The 10,256-nt window shown below is 37.8% G+C and overlaps 1 protein-coding gene across 1 annotated transcript in view; it reads left to right on the top strand.

The window, feature by feature from the left end:
- The window catches only part of nrbp1 (nuclear receptor binding protein 1), a 91,186-nt gene extending 81,572 nt beyond the window's left edge, over positions 1–9,614 (top strand). Inside the window, exons 16-17 of the mRNA XM_055639197.1 lie at positions 1,919–1,974; positions 4,042–9,614. Coding sequence (XP_055495172.1) covers positions 1,919–1,974; positions 4,042–4,140 — 155 coding nt within the window. The 3' untranslated portion in view covers positions 4,141–9,614. The remainder of the gene's footprint in view (positions 1–1,918; positions 1,975–4,041) is intronic.
- Positions 9,615–10,256: the final 642 nt, after the last annotated feature.

The raw sequence follows: 10,256 nt of genomic DNA on the forward strand, positions 1-10,256 counted from the left end.
CTGGAAGAACTTTGTTGCAAGCTGGGCCAGCATAAATGATGAAGAGCAAATAACAGATAATTGGTTATTAATAATTAAAGTTTTGTCCGAGCCAGACACTTTTTAATATCGGCCTGATTTTTGGCTGTAGAGGGGAAGTAGCTATTCCTGAACCTGGTTGTTGCAGTCTTCAGGCTCCTTGTACCTTTTACCTGAAGGTAGCAGGGAGTTGAGTGTGTCCCATTAGCGCTATCGGGTATCTTTTTGGTGTAATTTCAGTATCACATGGGCATAGATAGACAGACAAGACAGATAGATAGGTACAAGATGAAAGTTTTGGTGACGTAATATACATACATAAGACATCCCCGATACATATACAATATAGCCCGAGCTGCGCCCCCTCATACCCACTCTGGAGTTGGAGCGGGGCTGGGCTAGAGTTGCTGCTGGCTATCTATATATATATATATATATGATATATATGGAATAGCTGAGACTGTGTGTACCGTGTGTGCAAACAACCCCACAGTTCCCAGTGTGTGGGGTATATATATATATATCACACACACACACACAGCTTCTGTCCCTATCTGTAGTTGGAGCGGGGCTGGGCTGCTGCTGGCTGTGGGTCTCTATATATATATATGGCTATATACACCCACACACACATCACACACACACACACACTACCACACACACGATACACACACACAGGCACAGATTGTCAATTATTAACCCTCCCGCGCAATATACCCTCACCTTCTCTTTATGACACAATTTAGTTCCCCTTTCTTTGAGGACCGACCGGAGGTTCCGCTGTCACCTCTGCGGGCCGCCCTCGGTGAACGTCTTCAAGGACCTTTTTTCAAGGACCGAAAAAATGTCCGCTATTCAGAGCTTTTCGTTATTTGGAACTTCGGATAAAAGGTATTCCTGAACCTGGTTGTTGCAGTCTTCAGGCTCCTTGTACCTTTTACACAGCGCACACACACACACTAGACCAAGTGTCCCCCAACGCAACCCATTCCCCAACACAACACTTCAACACTCACCCGTTCCTCCAACGCAACCCGTTCCCCCAGCGCAATATTCCACCAACTGCGCAGGCCCTGCTCATTTCGCCTTATTCACCCTCTCTCATTTTAAACTTTTTTTTAAATTCAGTGTACTGTGACTTTAAGAAAAATGCATTTGCACCTGCTAGAGCTAGCAGTACTCGTGTACTTGGATTGCAACAATGTTGTGAGCAGGGCCACAACCTTATTGTGACATCATGGCTGTAAGCACAGGGAAGAAGTTCTTCTCAAATTGGGGTTTTGTAAATCTAAAAAAGTCAATAACTTGTGAAATATAACATCAATCTGAACGAAACTTGACACAAAACAACTACAGGACAATTGTGATTAAGGTGGTGCACATGGGCAAACACGCATAGATAGATAGAAACAAACAAACAAGATGGGAGTTTTAGTAATATATATATAGATAGATAGATATCACAGGACAATTATTGATTGATATATTGTTCATTCTCCTTTGGAGTGATGGAAGCCCTGTTCTTGGACCACTGCATTTTGCGTTGGTTTTGCAAACTGGAATTGTCAATATGATCAGTGACATGAATGGGAACTGACTGGTAGGCGTTTTCTCAATAAGAGCAACATGCAGATTTTACGATCAAGTGACCAGTACTAGACTCAAAAAATTATAAGGAGCTGAAACTGTTACAAATTGTCTGAAGAATGTAAAACTGAGAAGATTCATAAGTGACAAAAATAAGTTTAAGGAATGAGAAAATAAAACCTAGTAGTTGTTTAGAACTACTAAACAACTCCAAACACAATACACATTGTGGAACAGGCTGGCTATAATTACCAAACATATGAACATGGAAGTCTGAATATGGTCAGTAATATTAACACTTTTTTCTTAATAGATGAAAACTGTCAGGAATTGGCAGCAGAACTTGTTCAGCTCGGATTTATCAGTGAGGTAGGCTATTTAATTTTGCAATTTGTTGATATTTTTGGAGTTAATCAGTATTACTTTTTTCTGTCCTCTTGAAAGCATTGTACTGACTATTAATTTCATTTCATGGACATGATTGATTGACAGATCTTTCGCTAATTACTTTTACATATAGAATCCATTGCCTTTCATGTTCTGAACAAGATTATTCATATTTATACAGCTCAGAAAATGGGAGCTTCGACCCAACTCATTCATGTCGATCATGATGCCTATCTGTGCCTGGCCCATTTCCCTCTAATCCTTCCTTATCCATGTACCTGTCTAAATGCCTTTTCCACGTTGTAATTGTACATGTTTCTACCATTTATTCTGGCAGCTCATTCCAAATACTCACCATCCTCCAGTGAAAGTAGCTCTCAGCCCTGTCAATCTTTCCCCTTTCACCTTAAACTATGCTCTCTAGTTTTAGATTCCTCCTGTCCTGGGAAAATAGATTGTGACCACTTCACTTTATCTACATCCCTTATGATTAATATACACGCATAGGGTCACCCTCAACGTTCTCTGCACTTACAGGGAGAAAAAGCCCCAGTCTATCCAGTCTACTTGTACACTCAAGCCTTCTACTCCCAGTAACAACCTTATGAATTTTTTTGAAACCTTTTTGCAGTTTAATGACATCCTTCCTGTAGCTAGGCAACCAGGATCGCACACAATCCTCCATGTAGTTTAGTTTAATTATTTTTGGTTGAGAGATACAGTGTAGAAACAGGCCCTTTGGCCCACCAAGTCCACAGCAACAAGTGTAGGAAGGAACTGCAGATGCTGGTTTACACTTAAGATAAGTACAAAATTCTGGGGTGACTCGGTGGGACAGGCAGCATCTCCGGAGAGAAGGAATGGGTGACGTTTCGGGTCTGAAGAAGGGTCTCGACCCGAAACGTTGCCCATTCCTTCTCCAGAGATGCTGCCGCTGAGTTACTCTAGCATTTTGTGTCTTAAGTCCACACTTACCATTGATCACCCGTATATTAGTTCTATGTATTCTACATTTGATTTCTACACATTAGGGGCAATTTACATAAGCTTACAACCCTGCACATTTTAGAATGTGAGAGGAAACCCACGCGGACACAGGGAGAACATTCAAACTCTGCACAGATAACACCTATAGTCAGTATTAAACTGCTGTGTCGCCCTGTTGCAACTGCACATGGTTACTGGCCTCCAATCTGATAAAACAACCCTCCATCTCCATCTGTGTAGAACGGAACTGCAGATGCTGATATATACCGAAGATGGACACATTGCTGGAGTAACTCAGCAGGTCAGGCGGCATTTTGGGAGAAAAAGGATGTGTAGCATTTCGGGCGGGACCGTTGAGATTCTGAAGAGGGATCCTGACCTGAAACGTCACCCATCCTTTTTCACCAGATATGCTGCCTGACCCGCTGAGTTACTCCAGCACTTTGTGTCTATCCTTCATCTCTACCCTCTCACTTCCCCCAAAGCCAATTTTGTACCAAATTAGATAGTTCATCCTAGATCCCTTGCAGTCTAATCTTCCAGATGAGCCTGCCGTGTGGGACCTTGTCATATGCTAAAATACATGTGCATAAACATTACCTTACTTTACTACCGATTTATTACTAATTTCCCAGTTTTAACAGGAATTAAACCCCTCTAGATTCTAATGTTGACTCTCAGTAACATGATAGTCAATTAGCCAACCAATCTGCATGCCTTTAGGATGTTGTAGGGAGCACCCAGAGGAAACTTGTGTAGTGATATACAACATGCGAGAATGTGCAAACTCCAAACACAAAGCACTTATGGTCAGGATTGAACCATGGTTTCCAACACTGGCAGCAACTCTACAATTATGCAACTCTTCCATAACACTAGATGACCAAAGTGATATATTTATACTGAGCTGGGTTAGAGTGTGATCTTTTCTCCTGTGTCATCATTAAAACAGACTTTGGAGAAAACTATATAAATGCCAATGCAATAAGATGAGGAATATTTATTTTAATTTTATGACATTTTTATGTTTTACATGATTACTTCTTCCCATCTTTTGAACAGATCGATCAGAGTCGATTAACCAGCCTGCTCGAGGATGCCTTCAGCAAATTCTTCTATAACCGGAATGGTTCTATTTCTGACGTCACAGTTTCTTCATAGCTGCGGAACTACTGTGTGACGCAACTACTTCATCACCGGTCTTAAATGGACGAAAGAGGATATCACAGGAAGCCACTGGCTCAATTGCATGTAGTAGTGTGGTGATGTCGAGTTCCCATCTTGAAGTGGTGAACATCCCACCAATGAAAAGTTCTGTTGTCAGTATTATGTCCCATCTGTGCTTCACCCTGTGACTATCGTATTTTATATAGCAGTAAGACTTGCAGAGCGCTGCCACATTGGAAAGGCGCTTTGCTCTTAACTGAGTAAAGGTGGGATGGAAGTAGGGATTGGGGTGGTAGGGGGAAGGGAAAAAGGCTGTTAATCTGAACACGAAGACTGCAAAGGAGAGAATAAAGTGAGAAGTCTGCACGAAGTGAAGTATCGCTTGATACATCTTTGGGAACTCTTTCAATACATTGTATCGCTTTATATGCCAGTAATGTGCATGTTTCTTCTGTGTTGTATAATCTTTGCACATTTGTTTTCAAGATCCGGAATGCTAGATGATTTTAAATGACAGTGTTCCTGCAAATGCATTTAAGAGGCCATTCCTCTGAAAGTTCCTACTATTTTTCAGTGTTGACATTTTAAAATGGCATGGCTTTTGTGCACATGGAAGTGGGGAATGTAATGGCCATTAAACCAGCAACTGTCTTATATTTTTACCAGCTTAATGAACTTATCCAAATGATTAGTTGAATTTGGATAAACTGTTCTGGATCCAAACACAAAATTGAACTGTTGTACTGTTTTTCTTCAAAATGTATAGAATGCCTGATCAGAAATGAAAATACATTGCAAGTTAATTACGTCTTGACAAGATTCAGCTGATATGCCAGGGCTGCCTTTGCTTTAATTAATTGCTTTATTGAAGCCTTCCTTCCCAATACTCCCATTCTTCCTTTCTCCCATTTCCCTGAAAGCTTTATGTATGTAAAGCTGAACATTGATACAGATATGTAATCCTTATTTTGTAGTATTTTGAGTTGTATGGCTGAGGTTGTGTAGTAGTTCTGATGGTCGTTTTGACATGGCAATCGCATTGATCATTTGTTAGCCATGAATTTCTGTGAAGTCTGTTGGCCAAAGGAAGTTGAGATGATTTGTTTGTCTTCTGTTTTGAGCCAAATAGTGTATGGTGAGTTCATAAGCACAATTTCTTGGTTATTTTGGTTTGCAAGCAACACAAAGGGTTAATTTCACTTGCAAGAACCAGTTTGTCAGTAATCATTTCTGATTATCTTGCATTTTCTCAGTTTAGATATAGTTTTGGTATGTGGAATGTTTTTCAACCTTTCTGCATTTAGACATTAGAATTTGAGGTAAGAGAACTGAGATGATAATTGTTGAAGAAAAAATGGGGTTGTTACGGAGCACCTAGGCTTAATTGGAATTTCTGTAATATTTAGAGAATGGCAAAACACTGTATGGTGGCATTGTTCAAAGTCCTAACTGCATTTAATGCAGCATTCACTGAAGCAAATATACTGTACTGAAAAATCAGTGCGTGGCTGTTCTTGTTATTTACCCTTCTGAATTGTGCAGAAAAATGTCATATTTGAGTCCATGCATTAATCTTTTTCTAGATTGCCCCTAACGTGGTTCCTGTAATAAATGGCTGGATGTCAGAGGAAAATTATTCTTACCACACATGAGACATTTTAAATAGCGATCCATTTATTGAGTTGCATTGCTTGGCTTGAATCTGTCACAGTTTATTCGCACACAGACATTTTTTGCATGTCAGCTCTGGAACTCTTGGGCAATCAGTTCAGAAATGTAAAGATCCAAAAACTGAAGATGTATTGAATTAGCATACTATGTACAAATAGATATTTTACATGTAAGCTTTGTTTCCTACTTGAATCAGATAACGAGTAAGACAACTAATGTCTTGCTAATATATCAAAGACAGTTAGTCAGCTAACCTTGCAGTGAAAGATTAATATTAAACGGGTTTGTCAACTGAACTAAATGAGACATTCCATTGACCGAGACTGAAGCTAACTGCAGCTCCAAGGCTATCGCTGAACCCACAAGTAATTCTTCCATACTCAGAATCTGCGAATCTTAAATTGCAGGTCCTTTTTACATCTGGGTGTCAACACCTGAATCACTGCCCTATGATGCGAGTCATTTTTGCTGATTGCTATCTGTTTTATCAGCAGGTGACACATAAGCTTAAGGCTCTGTTTGATAGCCATGAATCTGCTATTCCCATCCATCCAAGTACAATCTCTCAAATACATTTAGATTTATGTGACCAGTTAATTAAAGACTAAACCTATTTGGGCCAAAAGGGATGATTGAGCTCACATTTAGATATTCCAGTACGTCATAAAATAAAATTGTCTACTCTTCACTACCTGTGTAAAGACGGGTGTCTAATGGTTAGCATTGAGCCAAAAGGCCTGGTTTCGTGCTGTATGACCCTGGCTTCCATGCTCTTACCCCACTCACCCTCCTGTTACTTCCTATCACACCAACACCTGATGAGATGTAGTTGAAATTGATTTTATCTCCATTTGAACTTTAAAACAGAAAGCAAACTTTGCCACTGCGCTAAATTTTACTTTTTAATTTATGAGGACAATTGATGTGTTTTGCTTGTTCCCTTTTTTTCCACATATTAGATTGTACAAAATTCTTACTAATTTGTTTCATTCTCTCAGAAAAAATGTGAGTTTGCAAATTATTTTTGGAGTTTTGGATTGATGTTGGATTATGCATATATTTCTTGAAGTTACTATGGCCTATTGAATTTGCTTGTAAGTACGCCAGAGAGATTGCAAGTACAAGTTGTCCAATACTTCACCAAATGATTGACACTTGAAATATTAAGAATCGGGTCTAAAATACTGATAACTGTCTTTTTTTTAAACTATAAATTGCTTCTTTACATTACATGTGATGTTACTGAGCAGCAGAAATGCAGGCTACATATATTATAATTTGAACAGTTTTTTTTCATCCAGAAGCTTGTGTTATCGACGACTATATTCCCAATATACTACGGACCTGTGGGTAAAATAGATTTGTGGAGGCAGATTATTTTGGTTTATGAGCAACTAACAATAGCAAACTGTTTCAATTCCCAGTTTTGTTTAACATTTTAAGCACTTTTGGATGAAAAGAGTTGTCATCTTAGAAAAAAATCTTTTCAATAATCCCATGGGAATGGTAGGATTTTTCTTTGAGGAACTGGAAGTGATCAGGCTGGAAAACCTATTAAAACATTTTTGCAAAGTGGTTGTCTGAAGAATTATGGGATTTTAGAAAGGGGCTGCAAGTAGCAATTTCTGAGAAGCAATCCAACACAATAGCAAGTTATTTTGTGCATTTTGACTTGGTTTTGTGAACGTTATTGGTACTTTGATTCATTCACAAGAGTTGGCTTTTCCTGGTTAGGCTACCTTTATTCCTAATTCCAGAGGCCTTGCAAGAGTCAACCACTGCTGTGGATCTGGTTTATAGTCATGTAATAGGTTTACTATATTTCGGATAAGGATACGATTGCCTTCATTAAAGGATATTGGTGAACCATTGTGGGATTTTTCCACATTTTAGTTGTATCATTGTGCTTTTTTAATTACAAAATGTATTTAGTTATTCCTTATGCTGTGTGGAATTTAAACGTGCATCTCTGATTTATTAGATCTGGCCTTTGTTTACCATCCTGTAACTTTTGCTACCATAACACTTTGGTCTTGCTGCATGACCAATTGTTAACTAAGCAGAAATTGTTACAAAATTATCTTGTACCCATGTTCCCGTTTGAATCCAAAGGACGAATGAGGTATGATGTCTTTATCAATTTTGGCCTAATTCTTCTTTTGATGCACTTTTTAAAATCCTCTATCTTGCAACATGTGCAGGAGAGCGAAGTCATGCTATCATAAAACAGGAATAAGCAGTATAGTGCAAATAATTAACCCCAGGAAGGTGTGGGAAATTCTGCTCCAAAAAGCTTTATTAGCACAAGGTGCAGACGTAATAAAGTGTGAAAAGTGAACACATGGGATAGTCTGGATTTATTTTTATTCTCAAATGATTGTAAGCAAAGCCTTTGCACTGTTTACATGTTATATATTTCTGAATGTGCTGTGATTATTTCCTTTGGAAAGTTAAGTCCCCACCTTCAAAAAGAAAAATAATAATACCAGCTTGGGATCCATTTCAGTTTTCCTTCAAATATTTCCCATGGCAACATTGGTTCAGGTCTTGGGTTGCAAGTAATTTCATTTTTCTCTACTTTTGAACTGATAAGTGTCAATCTAAGATTAATGAGAGAAACTGCCAGAATTGGGAAATGAAGCCTTTGTACACTTGATATCTTCACATCCACAATTCAAAGGTGAGGTAAATTGGCTCAGCCTCCCAAGCTGAGAACTCTGGGACTTCAAAACATCGCTTTAATTTTATTTCAACAACATAATGTTTTACAGAATACTGATTTGTTACAACAGATCTGCTGTGTGCTACATCTGGTTCTCTACTGTGACACATTGATGTTCCATTAACGTGGTTGCGTGGGGGCTGTGTTGTGAGGTGGTCAATGGTTGATATTTCTTATTGTGTAAAGATTATTGCACCATGTTTTTGTTTTGGTGTTCAATTTCTTTCTGTATCACTAATTTCTTTCCCTTTCCCAGGTAAAATGGAGTTATAGTTGCATTTTTAATTTAGTTTTCTGATTTCCCAAAAATGAAAGTATACATGTGAAAACAGAATGATAAATTGAGGGGTTCATTGTGCGATATAAGCCTTGTTGCCATAGGTTGCATTTGAAAGGGCATATCAAATTCCCAACTCGCTACTGTGCCCCCACTTCCCCCAACCACCAAGTCCAAATGAATAAAATAAAATCTTAATCATTAGCTTTGCACAATGTAGTGATGTCTACAATATTTTATTTTATACTAGTTAAGTAATGTATCAAAGCCCTTATTTAAATATGTAAATACAAATTTTAAAATAACAAAGTGCGATCGAAAAGTTAAATTTTTTTAAAATTGGTTCAGTTACACAACTTTCACATTTTGTTCAGCTTTGTTTTCCAATTGTAAGCATCGTAATAAAAAGAGTGCATATTTTCAAGTTGTATGAAATCTTCTTCAGGAAAAGGGGCAATATATTTTGATGCTCCATTCCAGAACACCTTGAGCTATACTCTGGTTGCTCACTTCCATCAGGATTTAAAATTTTTTACGGGGGTTTTACTTCCCAGTGTCCAATCAAAGCTTATTCAATCTTCACATGATGACTTTTTTTTTGAATGCTGTACTGCCAATTGATTATAGATTATTTTTAAAGATACATTTATAAGTGACTGTACCTCCAAAATACTTAATTGGCAATAAAGTACTTTGGTGTATCTATTGATCATGTACTTCAGCTGTATGTTCCTGATCACTCTGAACCCTTTTTTTTCTTTTAAAATCTTTTTATTCGTTTTTTTTCAAAAGCAAAAACATAAGAACAAAAAAGTAATGATAAACATAACAGTGATATTGATACATAGGGATCAGGGTTACATTAATGGCAGGTATAGCCTAAATATGAGTCCAGTGTCAAAATACACATTGAATATAGACCTCCCGGTCCCTATGTAAATATAGTTAAGTGTTTAAAAGAGAACTTGTATGTATAGAAACAAAAAGATAAAAAGAAAAAAACAAAAAAAACAAAACCCCTCTAAACTAAAGAAGGAAAAAAAAAGCAAAACAGAATCTGGGCTGCAAAGAGTCTCAACAGTTTAAGTCCCTGTTTGTCGTCAAGTTCGTTCCACCGTATAACGGTAAAAAAAAATATTATAACATTTGGAGAGCGGACAATTTATGTCGTATGAAAATGTTGAATAAATCTTCCCCGTCCTATCAAATTTAACCAAGGGTTCAACAATGTCACTCCTAATTTTTTTCTAAATTTAAACATGATATCGTTTCAGAGCACCAGAGTGTTGTCGGAGGATTAGAATCTTTCCATTTAAATAAAATAGATCTTCTGGCAATTAATGTAGTAAAAGCAATCAGCCGATGGCCGGATCGGGAGAGATGAATAGGTTGTAAATCAATACCTAAAACTACAGAAATGGTATCAAAAATTTATTTCCA

Source organism: Leucoraja erinacea, chromosome 8 (assembly GCF_028641065.1).
Source record: "Leucoraja erinacea ecotype New England chromosome 8, Leri_hhj_1, whole genome shotgun sequence".
NCBI classification, from domain to species: Eukaryota; Metazoa; Chordata; class Chondrichthyes; order Rajiformes; family Rajidae; genus Leucoraja; species Leucoraja erinaceus.